The 20,324-nt window shown below is 38.7% G+C and overlaps 2 protein-coding genes across 5 annotated transcripts in view; one reads left to right on the forward strand and one right to left on the reverse strand.

Moving 5' to 3' along the window:
- grin2db (glutamate receptor, ionotropic, N-methyl D-aspartate 2D, b) overlaps nt 1–20,324 on the reverse strand; it is an 87,383-nt gene that overhangs the window by 27,753 nt on the left and 39,306 nt on the right. For all 4 annotated transcript variants that reach the window (XM_082149098.1, XM_082149101.1, XM_082149100.1 and 1 more), the window contains 5 exons: nt 11,632–11,964; nt 10,341–10,547; nt 7,750–8,016; nt 5,487–5,815; nt 2,514–2,628 (listed from right to left, as the gene is read on the reverse strand). In XM_082149098.1, the coding sequence (XP_082005224.1) occupies nt 2,514–2,628; nt 5,487–5,815; nt 7,750–8,016; nt 10,341–10,547; nt 11,632–11,964 (1,251 nt within the window). The remainder of the gene's footprint in view (nt 1–2,513; nt 2,629–5,486; nt 5,816–7,749; nt 8,017–10,340; nt 10,548–11,631; nt 11,965–20,324) is intronic.
- The window catches only part of LOC309483344 (uncharacterized protein), a 44,478-nt gene continuing 36,621 nt past the window's right edge, over nt 12,468–20,324 (forward strand). The window contains exon 1 of the mRNA XM_082149132.1: nt 12,468–13,685. Within this exon, the coding sequence (XP_082005258.1) occupies nt 13,659–13,685 (27 nt within the window). The 5' untranslated portion in view covers nt 12,468–13,658. The remainder of the gene's footprint in view (nt 13,686–20,324) is intronic.

Raw genomic sequence — 20,324 nt, forward strand, 5'->3', positions numbered from 1 at the left:
CGCCCCATTAAATATTTTATGTGAAACACAAAGACTCCGTGACTCTGAAGTACAAAAGCATCCAGACGTCTCTAACAGCACTTTTCTCCAGAACATATCTGCAAATGAGACGCAGGCGCCAAAGCCAGAACCAGCACCATGCAACCCTTAACAGACTGTTGCACCGTTTGATGGGTTTTTTAAGAGTTGTTCCGTGCAAAGATTTCAAAAACTACAAAATACCACTGTTTTCTATAGAGTGTGCCATTGTTTGACCAAAAGTTTTAATGGAATAAAAAACTAAAACTTTTCTCAAGATTTACTCATGTCATTTCAAAACCAGTCATTTTGGCCTTTTCCTCACACAAAGCTATCGAACACACTGATGGCAATTCATAACTATTTTTCTCTTTGGCGAATTGGTATGAATTTATACAGTCTCATTTGTCCTTTTTTCATATGATGTGCTTACACCTCATTGACGGTTATGTTTTGGGGTGGATCTTCATGCTTACAGTTTTTTTTCTAAAAAAATCATATGTTTTCGTAATTACATTGTACAAATTCACATGAAATCGCCACCACATTAAATAGTTACGTTTTGCAATGAGATCAGGTTGAGCTATAATAAGACTTCAGAAGATTTGGAATATAGAACATGATTTATATGAAGCTCTTTTACTGTGATTTTTTCTTTTTTTGCAGTCCCAGTAGTCACCATTCACTTTCATTGTGTAGAAAAGAACATGATTAAAACACTGCTTAGCATCTCCTTTTATGGTCGACAGAAGATAGAAAATCATTTGGGTTTGGAACAACATGAGAGTAAATGACAGAATTCTATTTTTGGTTGAACTATCTGTTCAATACAGGATGAAATAAAAAGATTTTAAGGAAATGAAAGACTGGCCTGATTCAGAATGGACTAAATGTAGAACAGGCAGTGAAGAGGAGCTCATTGGCTGGCACCTAAATAAAGCCTATACAAGAACATCAACAAAGCAAACACTCGACCTTTCAAGACGCCCTGGGCAACACAATCCCTGTGCATCCTCTCACTTTCCTACTGGAGCATGTTAAGGTGAATCTGTTGCATGACAGAACGCGCTGCCGTTCGAAGTGCTATCAGTGGTCCAAGGCATGACAATACTCGTGAAAAGCATTGATTTTAAGCTATGCTCTGCTACTGAATACACAGAGTACAGTATATAAAGCACACAAATAAATATGGATGGTGACAAGCTATGGGAATCAGCAGAAAAATAACCTCCACTCTATATCGATACTTTTTTGCTCTTATGGCTCAATGTCAGTGAATATCGCCCGAAGGAATAAGAATTTCTCCCAAGAACATAATCCGCTGTCTTATTCTCTGTTAACAGATTGTAGAGGTGGAGAACACAAGCACTGCCAGGGATTACAATTTTCAGTCTCTACCCTTGTCTTTGTGGCATCTAAATATTAATAATTCTGTTTTAAGGCACAGTTTGAGTGGCACCTTCATGTATATGACATTCTCCCCGGCTATATTTACTTAGTTGGGTTTGGTATCAGTTATTTTGTCTCACGACAGCAGTGCTCAGCGGGATAAATGTAGAGCCACAACGTCCCATGTGGCACCAACGATATGCTGATGTACAAGAAGCCAATACATTTAAAAGAGTTTTTATTCATTTATTTATTTATTCCTTTTCCGCTCAGAAATACTTAACACAAGCATAACTAGCGAAGGAAGAGGAAGAGGGAAAAGAGGAAATCAAATCCACTCTCTAAAACCATTTCACAATTAATTATTTTCCATTTATTGCTATTCACATAATAATAATAAAGTCGCAAGCTAATAATGTAGGAAAGCATTGCTAATCTTAATAACATACTGAGGGTATCATGGATATGCATAGATAACAAGGCCAAATGTAAACATGAGCTAATTGTACATTATGTACGTCCTCTTGAAACCTTAATTATATGTTTATATCATTGAGGCTTTAACGTTTCTCTGCAGTACAGCAGAATTGCACCGTCAACACCACAACACTCTCTCTCCTGCACAATGTGATGCATTGTTCAGAGTTAATTGTAATGGTTTTTTTCTGCTGTGGACTGTCATGGGAAATGGTTTTCGAAATTAGAGTAGTGTCAAGTAGTATATCATTTTAAAACTGCTTTCAATCTATATGTCTTACTGCTACAATCTGTAACATTAGGTTTTCAGCTCTTAGACAGCAAGTACATCATTACGATAGTCATGATGGAGTAAATCGCACATTTTATTAGAGCACTGCGCTGTCGTTACCTTTAAATCCCAATACGTAACGCAATCGTTCATATGCGTAATTAACAGCGCACAAAAACAGTCCATGTCATAAACAGACATCTCGAATGATATGTGGTCTCTCGAAATCCATTCCAGCGCATTGGTACTGCAGTGCTCAGCATGGCTACTGCAATGCTGCTTTTCATCCTGGACATTACCAATCCATAACAGCAGTTACACAAGAACGAATAGAAATAGAATTCTGATTAGTTCTTACGTCTTCCCAGCCACTCCCAGGCGTGTAGGAGATGACATCCAGAAAGGGATTGGCCAGGTAGCCCTCGTTATTGAACGAATAGTCCCGCCCACCGAGAGTGATGTTACTGAAATACCTGCAAAGCGAAGAGAACAGAGCAGAAACAGTCTGTTGAGATGGAAGAGACCCAGAAAGAATTAGTATTAAAGACTCAAGACACGTCAAAGAGGAAATCTCACACAGAAAACTTCACAAACATCCTAATTAGGTCAGATTGCAAGAGTGTGTTGAAGGTAACCATTTTATTTCCTTCAGCAATGGAATCAAAGGAGGCATTCACTCTATTTCGAGCACTTAATCTAAACCAGTAAAATACCCAGAACAGTGCCTAAATGTGACATTCTTTGTGACTGCTTCAAATGAATCTTTTTATCTTAAATCCAATATGCTTTTGGCAAAATGAAGACTGCACAATTAAAACATTTGACTGGGTGAACAAGTTTAAAGGAGCAAAGTTTCCTCTGCTCTGTTCTTATGAGCCTTTTGAAAGCCTTTTGTGAATATTCCTCACAAAATTCCGCCAAAGATCTGTGCGATAAATGCGTGCAAAACCATTATGTATAAGCCTATTTAGCAAACCATAATTACAACAGCAGGTTGTACTAAACAGGTGAATCTCTTTTCCCCATCAATCCTCTTCTGATGTGTAATGAGTGTGAGTCACACACACTGGTTGTTAAGTTGAGAGTTTCTGCTCAGTGAGTCCATATCATTTCTCCTTACAAAACATGTTACAAACGGTGATTAACAAAAAAACATTTTCATTCAGGCTATTGTTCAGAAATTCTAGTTTCATCACTGGCAGCCAGTGTTTTTCTCATCAAAATTATCAATGAAACTGTTTGTTAATGAAGCTTTTTTATTTTGCAGACGATAACGATTTTAACAAAATTTAATTTAAACACACTGTTGACGAAAATAACATGAGAAAAAAATTACGCTGATTCTTTGAATGAATCTAATCTTAGCCAATAATGTCAGGGATATAAAATGTTTGAATATTTCAGTACATTTGTCTACTAAATACTTTAGTCTACTAAAATTAGATGCCATTTTTTTTAAATGAAGAATATCAAATGACAAAGTTTTAACTAAAAAGGAAGATTTAGTAAAAAAAAACGCCTCTCACATCATGACAAAATTATCCATGCGAGACTTCTAATTCATTAGCCACTATAGTGCAGTAAATGGTCATATTATTTTGCACTATAACAAGTGTTTATGATTATGATAAATGTTAAAATAATATGAAAACAAGTACCAGTCTGCAATATAAAGGTCAAGAATGTTTTTGTACATCTAAAACAACTGGAAGCAGCTGATACATCCTTGCACATTCAAGTTAAAAACGGACCCATTCGCTCTTACGTAAGGTGAGTAACGTTCCCATTATAATAAATGAAACTGGCACATGCTTGTTAATTATAATGGGACTATTCTAGTTTTGTTGTGTTGCTTGCTTTCAGGGTAGAGACAGCGTCAAACTGCTGCAATTGTTTATCCGCTCCCACCCACTTTGTTGTCTTAAACACAGGGGCATGTTGAACGCCTCTCCTACAGTCCCTATGGTGGGGGAGTAAAGGACATCCGTGCCCCAAAGGTGCAGCACTTTCACTCTCATTAGAGTGTGTCATTAAGGATAAACTGACTTACTATAAATGCAACAAAGCAGCAAAAAAATTAAAATAAAATATTGCAACAAAGTTGAAGGTTAATGCCAAACAAAATGAGCTTTAAACACAGTTCTCAGGGTGAACATAAATTGAGGGCTTTTAAAAGATTTTCAAGATCACACAGTATAATAACACCATAAACTATGCTAAAAGCACCATTTATTTGCATGTGCTGGTTTAGCACTTGATTCACTAAATGAATTACACAGGCAATATCATGCACACACGTTCACAAAAGCAGCTTTATTAGCGCTGCAATACCATGGGCAAAAATGGTTTAACTCTTAACTGAATTTGCTTCTATGGGAGTGTCTAAATTGATTACTTACAGTATATGGTTGATATAACTATAGCTACTCCATATATAACAAAATTAAAATGTACTTTCTAAATAAAAGTCACTGGTTATACTGTCCACAGTTCATCACAAAAATGTTTTGTTTAATAATCATGATCAAAAAAAAAAAAAATTGAACTTTTTCATTATTTTTGAGTTTGACCAATACAATTACACATTATATATGCGCTACTATACAAAAGTTTGGTGTAAGAAATATTTGTAATGTTTAAAAAGTATCCTATGTTCACCGAGGCTGCATTTATTTGAACAAAAAAACAGTAATAATGTGAAATATTATTACAATTTAAAATAAGTTTTCTATTTCTAAATATTTAAAAAAGTTATTTATTCCTATGATGGCAAAGCTGAATTTTCAGCATCATTACTCAGTGTCACATGATCCTTCAGAAATCATTCTAATAAACTGATTTACTGCTCAAGAACCATTTCTTCTTATTATCAATGTTGAAAACTTGTGTTGTGCTTCTTAATATTTTTGTGGAAACCGTAATGCATATTTTTCAGGATTCTTTGATGAATAGAAAATTCTATAAAAAAAACAGCATTTATTTGAAATAGATTTTTTTGTAAAAGTTTTTACTGTCAATTTTGTTCAAGTTAATACATCCTTGCTGAATAAAAGTATTAATCTCTTTTTTTACTGATCTCAAACTTTTGAACAGTAGTAAAACTATTTTACAGCCTTCTTTCACTGCCCAAAGAAATCTCATTTGATAAAAATCAAATCCCGTCCTACATCATGTCCCACTGAATATAAATTTTCACTTAATACAACACATTACATTAGTTAAATGTTTTGCAAATACATTTTCATGTTCATTGTCACTATAACATAGTTGTATCTTTCTGTGCAAAACATACAAGTCAAATCTTGCATCGATGGAAAGAACTATCTCTTACTTCATTCTACCGCGAATCCTCTGCGTTCTGTTGCCATCCGTCTGGCAGTTAGTGACAAAGTGTGGACCTCCAGTGGCTCCGTAGTCCTTACGCAACGCAACAGCTCCGTGGGTAAGAATGGACACCCCACGGGCGATACGTCTGCGGGGCTCGTCCCTCCAACCCTGCGGTCTGACTGCAAAAAGGCGATTGGGTAGTCCGGTCAGGCACAGCTCGGACAGAGCTGGACCCACCGCGAACCATATGTGGGAGGCACTGGCCTGACCAGCTGCCCAAGCAGCTTGGAACACCTGTTCTGCTTCCTCCTGAGAGCAGTACAACAACCGCACCTACAGTAGGAGTGGGGGCAAAGAGGACAGAGGGGACCAAGATGAAAACCAGAGAGCAGGAGCAAGAGAGGAAACAAAAGCGAGTGCAAACAAGAACACAGAGGTCAAAAGGGAGGAACAGACCACGAGCAGAATGAGAAGAGGAAATGGAAGAGAGGACAGGAGAGGTATTGGGATTATATATTTCAGTGCTGGAACCGATGTGTAAAATCACTAAGAACTGATCATGAAAATGTCACGTCTTTGCGATGTACTTGGGAGAGCCTTTTTCAGTGCTTGAAAAACGTCTTTCTTAAAAAACAACATTTAATTACATTTTACTGTTAAATTCTTATAATGAGAGTATTTCCATTTACATGAGAGCGTCCTAATATCAAAAGAGCGATTAAAATGTCACCGTCATCATTAAATTTCAGATACACAGAGCACATGCAGATCAAACGGAGCACAACAGAAAGGGAATGCAATCACTTGGATCAGTGAATTTGGATTGAAATTTGAAATCCTATACACACTGCAATTAATGATATATGAACAGTAACGTTAATGGGATTACTGAAAAATAAAGGGTTCATTACAGGAACTAATAAACTGATTAAAGTAGACTGATTTACTACAGTATGTACCATGTTCAGAGGGCAGAATGTGTTCGTGCCTGCAGAGTCATAAGTTCTACCTCTTGACAGTAAACTTTGCTATTTAAATGCTTTTTTTTTTTTTTTTTTACATGTACAGTAATAGACAGAATTGTCTAATTATTTCACAGGAGAGGAGCAGCTTTGGAGTAATGGTGCTGGGACATTCCTTAACGAAGACAGACAGATATTGGATGGAAAGAGAAGGAGAGAAAGAAAAAGGGAAGAAATGAGACTAGCACAATCTGGGAAGGAGAGAGAGAAAGGAAGAAAAGAACAGAAACTGAGAGAGGGGCTAAATATTTCACCTTTACAATACATGAGAGAGAAAAAAAACCAAGAGAGACTGTAAAAAGAAGAAGAAAAGGTCAGTAGAGAACTAGGAAAAGAACTAGAGAATGAGAGAAAAAAAGATAGAGAATTCAACATGTATGTAAACTCACCAGACCTGAACAAAACAGATTAAGTGTTGATATTATGTTCTTGTTCTGTGTGCGTGTTTATAGAGTATAGAGTATACAGTACGTCCTGTCCGTGTCTAAAGTAGGGGTGTGCGTTACCTCGAAAATCACAGTATGAGTAATATCATGTTCATGGTAATGTATATATCACATTTTAAAATGGACAGGCCAAGTCCTAGCTTCTGATTGGTCAACGCAGCATTCCAGCCATGCTAAAATCCATATTTTAAATCACGCAGCAGATCTGCTGAAGTACTATAATAGCAATCACTACTGACTGAAGCATTGATACCACCATCATACTACTTACTGTATTCTACTGTGTAACTTTCTGTTTTCTTTTTTTTTTAAATGCATACTTTATATATGTGTGCAATATTTATTTCGGTGTGTGTGTGTGTGTGTGTGTGTGTGTGTGTAATTGAGCAGAAGCACTGCAGACTGAATCTAATGCATACGGCATTGGGTTGCACCGCCACAGGCTCTGTGTTATATTAACACTGACATCAGTGTACTGGGACCCACAAGGCACAATAACACCCTCTAACACACACGTACACAGAACAATAACAGCCTGGAGCCAGGGGGAGACAGAGGACAACCTGTGACACACATACACACACATACACATTACACAAATATAGGTAGAGATGGGAAAGAGAATGAGAATGAGAGGAGAATGGAAAAAGGTGGTGGAGTAAACAGCCAAAAGAAAAAGTCAAAGAAATGGTTAAGGACAGGAAGTGATGTCAGGTGGAGGGGGGAAGAATAAGTGAATGATTAAATGAGTGAGTAAGCGAATAAGTGAGACATAAATGCAATGACCTTCCCTCTCTACCTGTGCTTCGTTCTCTTTCAGCAGCCGTCGTGCTCGCGCTCCTCCTGGGTCATCGGTTAAATTCAACATCACTATGCTCTTCTTCTCCCAGCCGATGAATGACCCGTCGGTCAAACCTTCCACCATCGACAGGAAGTCCTGGTAGCCATGGTGACGTGTGGACACCACTGAGAAGGCCGTCCAATCGTACTCCTCCAGCACCTCAAAGATCACCTCCAATTGGAGTGCGGTGGAAGAGCTGAACTGTAGGAAGATTGAGCCGGTCTCCTGCAGAGCAATTAAGAAGGTAAACGACTACATTTCCCAAGACTAAAGACCGTCGATTCATTCATAAGGCATCATGGGAACTACATTTCTAATGTGACATTCTCTAATCATGACATCAGACAGAGCTAGTCTTCTGCAGTGCAATTAAGGGGAAAAAATAACTACATTTCCTGTGATTGAAGACTATTTATTGCCTCCATAAAGCATCATAGGAATTCAATTTCTTATAAAGAGTTTCTGAGATATGCAGCCGCTGTAGAAACAGGAGGGAGGTACTTCAGTGACTCCAATCGTCACCGGAGTACGGCGCACAGATTCCAATTTAATTTGCAATGCAATGGAGTGTGCGTGTAGGTCCGGGAGAGTGTAGGATTCAATGCAACATCATCAAAAGGATTTAATATCATGTCTCCAGAGTTAATAATAATAATAATAAAACATTTGTAAATGAAAAAAAACATGTCTTTTTCCTTTTGTTGTTTTCATACTGTGCTAAAGAGAACATGTTATAAATGTCGAGATGAGCAACTGAAATTGCGAAACCCAGACCGTAGCACTTCAGTGAACACAAGAGAGAAAAAAGGAGCAGACCATATGGCCTGCAGCGGTAATGCATGACCCTTGGCCTTGCTATTTATCCAAATGGATGTTAGTAATGCCATCCCTTCCTACAGTTATCGGTGTGCCCCGATCAGGCCCCGACAGAGACGACGGCAGTCCTATCTCTGTCCGTTTAACACTCCTCCTCAGGCGGCACCATTAACAAACAATGCCCTTATAGCACTGCAGCAAGCCAAACACTATCTAGCAAGTGTTAGAGCTCATTAACACCAAGAGCTTGCAGAGAGATGTTTGTGAGGAATTTCCACAGTCCAAAGAAACTCCAATATTGTTTTTTTCTTTTAAAAGAAAATAGCGCTGTCAAATAATTCAATGCAGTTAAAGTGCATCTGAGACTGTTCAAACTGGTCTGTTTTGAGAAATCCTCAATGGCCCCGTTTTATTTTGCTATTAAATGGCATAGACAGTACAGTTAATCAGGAAAAAACACTATTCATTTCAAGACAGCTATATTTCAAAATTAAAATCAATCGCACTGGCTGTGTACAATCGCTTTTAATAGGCATTTGACTTAGCATTTGCTTACACTAGCAGGGTTGCAAGAAATACTCTAAAAAGGACAAGTTTAAGTCTGTAGACTTTGGTTCTGTATTTAAAATAATTTATTTAATAGGCAGCAGTCTATACTGAAAGATTTGCTGTGAAATTCAAGGTTGATCAATCAAATGTGCACAGAGGTTAAGTCAAATTAATTTAACTCAAGAGTATGGAATCATTGTAAATAATCACTAGTTGCTTTCTAACTTTAATGCACTTACAGTAATTGAGTGAAATCAAACTTGGGGTTATATTGGTGAAATTTAATTTATTCATTTATTAAGGGATACTCCACATTTTTTGGAAATAGGCTCATTTTACAACTCCCCCAGAGTTAAACAGTTGAGTTTTACCGTTTTCGAATCCATTCAGCCGATCTCCGGGTCTGGGGGTCCCACTTTTAGCATAGCTTAGCATAATGAATTGAACTGGACAAGACCATTAGCATCTCTCTCAAAAAAATGAACAAAGAGTTTCGATATTTTTCCTATTTAAAACTTGACTCCTCTGTAGTTACATCGTGTACTAAGACTGACGGAAAATGTAAAGTTGCGATTTTCTAGGCTGATATGGCTAGGAACTATACTCTCATTCCTGCGTAATAATCAAGAAACTTTGCTGCAGTACCATGGGTGAAGCAGACGTAATGATATGACGCATCCTATTCAGTCTTAGTACACGATGTAACTACAGAAGAGTCAAGTTTTAAATAGGAAAAATATCGAAACTCTTTGTTCATTTTTTTGAGAGAGATGCTAACTGTCTTGTCCGGTTCAATTCATTATGCTAAGCTATGCTAAAAGTGGGACCCCCAGACCCAGAGATCGGCTGAATGGAATCCAAAATGATAAAACTCAACTGTTTAACTCTGGGGGAGTTGTAAAATGAGCCTATTTCCAAAAAAAGTGGAGTATCCCTTTAAGGTTTATTAAGGTTTAGTGTAGCAATACATGAAGCACTGCTCACACAGACTCACTCACTTTCAAACCAAGCAGCTGTTTGTTGCTCAACGTGGTGAATTCACATGACCAACTTGAACATGGGTGAAATCTGCTTGGGAAACTCCTAATCGTGTGGATTCCTATTGAAATGACAGGATTTCATCTACGAAATTTCGTTGAGCAATGGTAAATGTGACCACATCTTAATTCTGTAAACAGCCATACCTGTGGTACCCTGCCCAGACCCGCTCCCCCTCCCACAGCAACGATGGGGAGGCCGGTCTGGGCCGAAACGAACTCCAGCATGGGGGCCAGGGGGCCGGAGGCCAGTGGATAGGGTCTCTCATCTTCATACACTAGTCCCTGAAGGGGTCTGGCTGCCAGCAGGTCACACAGCTGAGAGAGCAGCGTCCTGGGACTGCTGTCATTCACCTGTAGTCAATTCACATTCACTTCACATTCATGTTCACATTCACACCACATTAACTTCTGTAGTTTTTAATAAGCACTCCTGTTTAAGTGCCCATAATATTACTCTACATTTGTTTTCGCACTTCAGTTAATTTAAAGTCCGCCTGTGGTGAAAATCAAGTTTTTAATGTTGTTAATATGTGTATGTGTTGTTTTTAATGTGCTTTAAGACAAACCATGTGCAAATTCATAAGTCAACACCATTCCTGAGTATTTTCTCCTTAAAACTGCAGTGAAAAAAAGACAGTCTCAGAAACGCAGTTTGAAATTGCTGGTATTTCTGACATCACAAACTACCTTGTAACCAATCACGTCAACAAAAATAAAAAATCGGTGGGCTTTAGCATATCATTAACAGCGAACTAGCAGGGAGTCTCGAGAGATGCCGGTTATCCCGGTATATATTATTTTGTTGATATGAAAAATCTGAGAGATTTAGCAATATAGCGGGTGAATTATGTATATTATGAAGTTATGATGTACTATATGCCTTTCTCCACTGATGTTCTGAGTTGTTCAAAACATTTCTGATGATTGTTACTTAGAAGTAAGTAGACTAAGATGGCGAACGGGAACATAGTTTGTGTAACATTAGCAACACATTATTAGCTGTTTGATAACATAGTCAAGCAAAAGGCCAATCATATTAATTACCGTTATGTGTCCGACGTTGTAAAGAGCGATACCATTGTGCAGCGTTTACCTCAGTAAGTTGGCCGAAAGAATCTCTGAGCTGGTGCGAGTGAGTGGAGGCGGGGATAATTAGCATATTCATGGATCAGCGTATACTAAATGAAGCAAGGGTGTAGAGTTGCATTAAAGCTATTTTAAGGCTTGAGATTTAAATTTTTTTTGCAGAAAAAACGTTTAAACATGTAATTTTGGTGATCAAAGATGAGTTTAACTTATTGACTACAGGGGGACTTTAAAATAACAAAGTGTTCAGGTATTCTAGGTTACTCTCCAGTATATGTAAAATCACAATCTGTCTCCACCCTGAAAGCAATCAATTCCGTTCCAGTTGCATGACCTCTTTCAGACTGACCTGAAGCCAGATTACGTTTGCGGATCCCCACTGGGTGACGACGCTCTCACCAAAGCTGCTGTGCACACGTCCGAAACCTGGGTACGGCACCCGACCTGCAGCTGCTGCAGCCCCTGCTTCCCCTTGTTGAACGGTTGAGCCCGCGTGGATCACTGCAATGTTGAAGTGCATTGATGCCACAGGGTCCCGTTCACGCTCTCGGGACCGGAGCAAGAGATGAGGGGAGGAGCTAGTCTGACCCGCCCATTCTACCAGGGCCAATAGCAGAGACAGCGTGGGTACTGTGACCATGGCAACAAACATGGAGGCCAAACGAGAGGGCACAAAGAAAGCCTGAGTGAAACCAGGAAGGGAAAAGCAAGAGAGAAACTGCAATTAAAATAAAATCATAAATTCAATATATACAATTGCATACAATTTTAAAAATACTTGAGAGATACAGAGAGTTAAGATTAGAATGAGAAAAAGAAAGCAAAGTAGAACAAGAAAGATACCAAGAAAGTAAGAGAACAGACAAAAGTGGGAAAATGGGCTTTATTCAGGCCACAGGCTGAAATGGAGCAACACAGGAGGAAAACAAACACAGAGAGAGGGTAATTGATAGAGGGATAGAGAGAAACTGCATGTGATTTTGTGCATGTACAGGTTTAGCTGTTCTAATGAAGGCCTAAATGTCTTAGTGAAACCATCTTGTGAGAGTATCTGAAGTGGACTTAACTATTTGGAAGGCTCACCGATCATGTTCTACTTTAAAGGGTTAGTTCACCCAAAAATGTATATTCTGTCATCATTTACTCATCTACGTGTTGTTCCAAACCTGCAAGACTTTCGTTCATCTTTGAAACACAAATGAAGATATTTGTATTAAAACAGCTACACAACTACCACTTTGACGCTTCAAAAAGTTCATAAAGAGATTGTAAAACTAATATGAATTGAGTGGTTAAGTCCAAATTTTCTGAAGAGACACGATAGCTTTATATGATGAACAGAATGAATTTAGGCTTTTATTCACTCAGATCTTATTAAAAAATATTTTCATTTGTGGTCCGGAGAGGAACAAAAGCCTTACGGGTCTGGAATGACATGAGGGTGAGTAAATTATGACAGAATTTTCCTGTTTGGGTGAACTAACCCTTTAAATGTAATCATGTCAACAGGCTTGTACAAGGGTTTTGCCTATATTAAATAGGTCAATGACAAAAAAAAAAAAAAAAAATCACAATAATGAAAAAGAAAAATCTTTTAAATATACTTTAAAACTCATGAGCATGTATTCTGGATTCATGTTAGTTTGAGCTTTTTTTTTTACAAATATGTAATTCATGATGTGAGTGTACACATCCTAGTCATTATTTTTAATGATTTAAAAAAATGGTTTTAAAATATATATTTAAGGTAAACCGAGAAAGCAATTTGTAACCATTTTATATTTTGGTGAATTTGTATGAATTTTCACAATCACATTTGTACATTTTTGAGCAATCTGCTTTCACCCTACTGAGGGTTAGTGGTCTCTGTCAGGAGTAGAAGCAAAGAAACACACGAGACAGGAGTAACAAACTTCATCAATCTTGTTTAGGCTACTCTTCACTTCCGTTCTCACACATTACACCACTACACAACACTTCCTTACAACACCCTTTTAAAAATAGTAGTCCCAACACAATTCTACCCATGCACGAACACAACAGTTAGATTTAGGGGTGGAGTTTCATGCTTATTTTTTTCAAAAAATCATGCGATTTCAGCAATCCTATAAGATCATTACAAATCACACTGTAGGACATGGATCTATTAAACTTGGGAACGTCATGTATGAAGATTATACCTTTTGAATCGTAGGCTACAACGCAAGTTAGTATAGAAGAATAAAACGTCATCTGCATGCGCTAGTGGTAAACAAATAGAGCAAGATGAATTGCACCTTGGCAAATGTTATATTTATGTGTGCTGGAAAAAAAAGGACGAAGCGAAAGAGGAGAATATGGATGCTGTAATGGCTATGGAAAAGAGGCCAACTTGACATGCCAATTTTGCAAATGGAGCTTGAGGTAAGTAGTTTTAAGTTTAAGCGCAATATCGCATTGATCAATATGCTATTTCATGTTTTCATGGACAAAAGTTTTCAAATTTAAGCAGTGAAGCAGGTTTTTTCCCCCTGAAAAATAAAGATTATACCAAACTAAATCAGAAAAAAAAAAATCATCACCTCATTAATAATATAGCTTCTAAGGTATGTGTGTGTGCACTAATAAAAACAGTCAAGGAATGAATGGTGGTTACTAAGGTGAATAAATAATAACAAACAATAAAATATAAACACCCACATAAATACTTCATACCCACACTCACATCAACATTACCGAACACACGCACACCAATAAAATGATTTAGAGAGAATCATACACACACACACACACAATACAAGCAAATCATTTTCAATGTACTTGGCAGCCTCCTCCTGCCTGCTCCTCTCTGTTTCAGGACTTCAGGTGCTAATGCAATTGCTTGGAATCACCAGGCTCTGACATAATATTCCCTCTCTCCCAAATCTGTCACCACTCTCTGGGTTTGTTCTCTTTTTGTTGTATTCTCTTTCTCCCTCTGTTATATTTATCCATCTCTAAGTCTGTTGACCCTGACAAGTCCTTCAGATGAATGAGAGAAAGAATTAAGAGGCCAAAGACGACGGAAGAATGAGAACAATATGGGAGGGATGGAGACAGAGAGAGAGAAAGAGGGAGACAGGCAGACATTGGAATTCTGTTTGGCTGAAAGAGGTAAATATAGTCCTAATGACTAAGATGTGGACAGAGATGGGGAGGAGGGGAAAATGGAAGCAGTGGAGAAAAAGAAAGAGGGATGAAATATGGAGGAATAGAGGAAAGGAGAGAAATATTGATTACTGGGGTATGTGTACGTGTTTGGCCTGACCAAACACACTGGCGATCCTCCAGTTTTGACAGACAGGGGATAGTGTGTGTGTGTGTGTGTGTGTGTGTGTGTGTGTGGGTTGGTTGGGGTTGGAACGCACGAAAGAGCACAAGACCACATTCCACAACAGCATATTACTGTTTTTGAGTCACTTCAAATTAACCTGGTGTAATCATAGCTTGGGCTTGTCATTTGGGATCCCACTGTGCTAATGTTGTGCAAAAGCAGCAATTTACGGCCGCTTCCACAGGATGCATTATACAGTAGGAGACGTGAGAAGTGCACATGCAGTCCTGAATTCATCAAAGAGAGCCAAAAAAACTCAATGATATATCATCCACAATGGAAGGGACATGTGCTTCAGTGTTGCTTACAGACCCCCGGGCAATTCTAAAATACTACAGAGTACATTACTATAACGGCTCCATATAAATTTACATAAATCTCTTGTGTCCCTGACTGGTTTATTAAATATAAACACTGTGAACACTGTGCTTTAAAAGACATGTTCAGTTCAGTTATTTACAATGAGGTTTATGAACATACAGCACAAAATGTATGTTTACACAATTATTAGATTTATAAGACAAAAGGTCAATTTATTTCCATTACAAAGAACTTGTGCAGTTTATGGGTCTTATATCATTACATTCGTGCATATAACATATAAATATACATATTGGCAATATTTCCAAACATAAAAGGTCTATTTAGCCAAGTCTGAATTTAAGTACTTTTTGAGATAAAAAATCTTGACATTTGCTCTAGCTCTGCCTACCATGCTCACGAAAGGAACAGCCATGTTTGATTTATGAAAATCTGTATTTTAAAGGGTAACTCAACCCCTGGTCAGAGCCCGACTCCACCCACTGGCAATATTTGAAAGATGGTAGAAAAGTGGGCAGAGCCCAGCGGAGATAGACATTAGGTGTGTTCGATATTGGCTGCGGCTGGATGTAACCGATCGGCGAGAGTAGCCGTGTGCAGGCGGGGAGGAGCTGCAAACGGAGACGTGAACGGACACTTTCTGGTTCCCGTAGTGACCGCACACGTGGTGTTTGCATACTTTACCACAGCTGAAGTGAAATAAATGCAATATTTGCCAAATAATACACAGATGTTTCAGAGACATTTTCATTCAATACTTTATGTACTGCTTCATACAGCGTCTGTTTGAACAAGAATAAAGTTCAACATAAGCTACTATCAATGAAGTGGAGTCTAAGTTTTTTAATCAGTTTTAATTTGATAAACATGACACAATATAACATCGCAACTACATGAAAAGAGTGTTTACTGTTATAAAAAACTGATTTGTGAGCTCACTAAAGGTGAAACACACGTGATCGTTGTCATGCAGTGAATCTGGCCAATCGTGGAACAGCTGTGTCGTCATCAGAGCTCGTGCAGCCGCTCTTGAGAAGCTGCGCTGGCTGAGTTCTCCGGCTACTCTCGAATCGCTCTCGCGGTACTTTGATGCCATACGTCACAGTCACTTGGCGTCGGCGCTGTATCAAGTCGGACAACATTTCTAACCGGTGTGGTGAACAAATGAGTCCCAGAGAATGTCTAATAAGGGGAGAAGTTCCACTCTCAGTCAACTTCTGGCTTCTGAACTGGTTGCAGTTCCACTCTGGTTCCATATGAGGGCGCTCACAGGACGAGTGCAGAATGAATGGAGGTCTATGGCGCTATACCCCTCAAAATCCACTTTTCTCAGGATAACATTTTTTGTCTAGTAATTTGAATGTTGTATTCGAAAGGAGATGCAAAGAAATTACACATTGCTGGGTGTTAGATTTTTTAGAGTGCTTTAAAAAGTCTTTTAAAATGTCAATGACGTCATACACATCGTACGACCAGAGATACTGCTTTACGGCAATCCTTCAGTCACTTTGGTGCTTTCGCGCTCTGCACTTTCTTTTCTCTCGAGGCATCGACAACACAGCTGACACAGGTAAATACACGTGCTAGAAGAGTTTTTGTTTTGTTTGGTTCAGGTCCCGCTTCGTATGCCACGATGCCATCAAGCGGTATCTCTGGTCGTAATCAGTCCTTCACTGACCAATCAGCGTTCATTAGCAGAATGCTAGCGTGTTATGGGCAACAACAACTCGACCTGTAAGAAATCAAAAGGACATAAGTAGCCTACTTGTTCATTCAACTTTCGACCTATAACCCATGTTGAACTTGCAAAACCTACAATCAAATCTGAGATTTCTCAACGGCAATCGGGTGATAGAGACAAATTTAGCCGTCTAGCTCCATAGACTCCCATTCATTTTGCACTCATGGGCGATCGCCCCCAGTGGAACTCTGGTGGAACTACAACCAAAATTCGGAACAATAGGACTTAATAGGGAGTGGCCAGGCTCTCCGTAGATGGGCTCTGTGAGTCCTATTGAAGAGATGAGTCCGAGCTTAGGACCCCATTAGTATGCCAGTAGTATGCCAGTAGTATGCCTGATCTAAATCTGTTCTCGCGACAACTTGTAGCTAACGTGAGCTGTTTTAGTGTTATTATGTGGTAGCTTTATGTAAAATGCTAAATCCCGCTGCTATATACAAGGTAAGATTAAATTAAATTGTATATTGTATATGTAAATTGTATATATTCCATAGATGATATTTAAAATCTCACGTTGCGTCAATAGCAGAGGAAAAAGATCGCGAAATTTAAAAATACGACTGTTATTGTGTCACGAAATGTAGTTTTATGAGTTTCTCAGTCGAGAATGTAGTTGTTTGAAGCTCAAATATGTTGTTTATTTATTTGAAAAAACACACTAACAACGAGAAATGTTTAATTTCACAATCTACAGCTTCGGTTAAATACTAGTATATGAAACATATAAATTAAAATACATTAATGACTCGTTATAACGTAGTACAAACTTCTTCTATAATAAAGTGATTTTGTATGATTTGTAACCAGGCACTAAAGCGATTACCCATAAAACGTGCTTTGAACCAATCGGATTGCTTGGGTCCTAAGCTCGGACACATCTCTTCAGTAGGACTCATTTGTTCACCACACCGGCATGCACTGCTTCAAGTCAGCCGCCGATCGGTCTGCGCAGAGCTGCATGAAGTCGAAAAAGCCTATAGACAGTATAGGGAGATAGAGGGGACGAACCCTTGGTTGCTGAGCAGGGGGCGTGCACCTGAGACCCGCGTTTCAATAGCGCGCGCTCTCTGTAGGCATGTTTACATATAATGAGTTGCCATGAGAATGACTGACATCTCTATCTTTTCATACAGATTACATAAACAGAGAATATTTGTTTTCGTTTTGAATTAGATAATTTAATAGCAGAGACTTAAATGTTTATAAAAAATATATTGCTTATGCCTGTGTGACTAGTATTCGCTGGGTTTTGTTTAAGTTTAGAGACGTGCTCCAGAAAAAAAGTTCAAGGAGCCGGAGAGCAAGAAAGCACACCATGTTTATTTTATTTTATTTTACAAAAGCACAACGGTTTTTTTTACTGTAAGTGGACGCATAAAAAAGTAGACAGTATGACCATAAAAGACGGAGTATTTTAAGTCTAATTTGCTGCTATGTGACTCTGACAAAATCCAGCAAAACGCGTCGGCGCATTTGTCGACCCCCCAGAGGGTTAACTTTAGCCAAATAGGAAGGAACATAAATTGTGACAAAAAATATATGCCTACTCACATCAAGACGCCGCTGCGGTGGTGGAGTCCATGCAGGAGGAGCAGCGTTTGGCACTGCGTTGCTTTTCAGCGCAAGCTGTTTGGAGAAGCCCATTTTACTTAGGCTACACAAAATAATCTAAATAACTATATAAATGCTATGCTAACTAGATGCTAATATCAAGGGGGTAATCTATCAGCCGGAAACTGAAGCTTCCCCGGGGGCCGACATTGATTAGCAGACCATCACCTGCTGTTAGCATTCCATTGACTCCCATTCATTTTGGCGTCACTTTGACAGCAAATATCTTCACATCTGAGGCGTTTAAAGACTCCATTTGTCCATTATTTATTTCTAAAGAAACACAAAAATTTATAAAAGGCTCCATTACCTTGTATCTTACGTTATGGCCCCGTAGAAGCAGTTTTTATAAAAATAGGCTAACGATTGCTTCATAATCACGCGACTCTCTGTCGCACAGTAGAGAAATTACCGTATAGACAGGAGGAAAAGCTCGCGGGCAATCGGGGGGACGTGGAGGCAAAATGGCAAAATAATTAATCGGAATACTTTGCAAAAGTTGCTCCTGCTCCTAGTTCATGGACACCTCCTACTCACACTCTCCGTCTCTGCAAGTTTCGGAAGGGAATGATTCTGATTTCTCTTGGCACAGCTACAAGACAGACAGACAGGTTGCTCACGTCACATCTACGTCGTCAAGCTCAGTTTGAGTCTGCGCAGTACGCTCAGCCATCAGGAAGTGAGTGCTTCTAATTGACTTCACTTTTCTCCGTTGAATCCAATGGGGTCGCTGTGTCAATTTCTTTTACTGTCTATGGCTAATATACGCAATCCTGATCGTTTCATTTCAATACTCGCAATACCAAATACTCACTCGCTACATTTGTTTTGATGGAACAAGATGCTTTTATACCAGGGGCTGCCAAGGGGTGTGGTGAGTTTCTACCAAGGGTGTGGTGAGCTGGTGCCCTCTAACGTCACAGGGCACCACAACTGCCAATAGGAAAATTCAACTGCAGTAGCCACCGTTCAACCTGAAGAGGGCAGCACTTAGACGTTTTTACGCCGTATATTGTAGAATTAAAACACTTTATACCCAAATGTAAAAAAAATTACTCGAATCCATGAACAGCACTAATAAAGCCCCAGTCTTATAGATCATTAACTAAAAAAAGTTGTTTTAGGGTTTAGTTACCCTTTAAGGCATATCTTTTCAATTAACTGTTGATCCAGTTAACAAAAGCGGTCTGACTGATGTATTCAGAAAACTTACTGATTCGGTTCCCTAGTTAAATTTGCTGGAACAATGATCCCATTGCAGCAGTTCAATGGGGAAGCTCACTTAAGGGGAAGATTATCAGTGAATAACACAAATATATAGGCTAATATATACAGGGGTTAAATTGCCGTCCGGCACATAGGCTTAAACTGGTAACTCATCAGTAGACTATGAACTTTCCTCGTATATTTTCAACAATATAGGCTATATATTTTTGACACCTTTCTCGTTCTTACTAATTCAAGCAATGATTAAAAAGCGCTGCCTTTTAAGCGTTAAATAATGGACAAAACAGCGCACAAGTGAATTACAGTAGTGTGAGCACAGTGACAAAGCTTGCGCATAAAATATAAACCTGCAAAAACAATAAACTCGAGCACAAAAAACTAATTTGATTGTGCACAAAAATCAGCATGTTGCGAGGAGAAGTAACAAAACTGCGAGTCCTGACAGGTCTGACCTAACCTGACAGCAGAACTGAACACAAGCGTGAGTTCTGTTCTGCACGCGAACGCAGATCTGAAATCTGCTTAAATCTGCGTGCTTAAATCTTCATGTACAAGAGTTGGATTTGACAGGGTCCAAACATATGTGTTAACAAATGCTATTGGCTGCTGGCCTTCTTTAAAACTCGTATTTTGATTGGCTGCTTGTATTACGTTAAAGGGATACGTTTTCTTTTTGTGTTCATGTCTAAATAGCTGTAAGATTCTTTGTGCATTATAGAGCAGCGGGTTTCCATTGAGGCAAACATGCTCAGTTTCAAAAACGTATGATGCTCGGGTAAACAGCTAATTA

This window comes from Leuciscus leuciscus, assembly GCF_965113295.1.
Source record: "Leuciscus leuciscus genome assembly, chromosome: 20".
Classification (NCBI taxonomy): domain Eukaryota; kingdom Metazoa; phylum Chordata; class Actinopteri; order Cypriniformes; family Leuciscidae; genus Leuciscus; species Leuciscus leuciscus.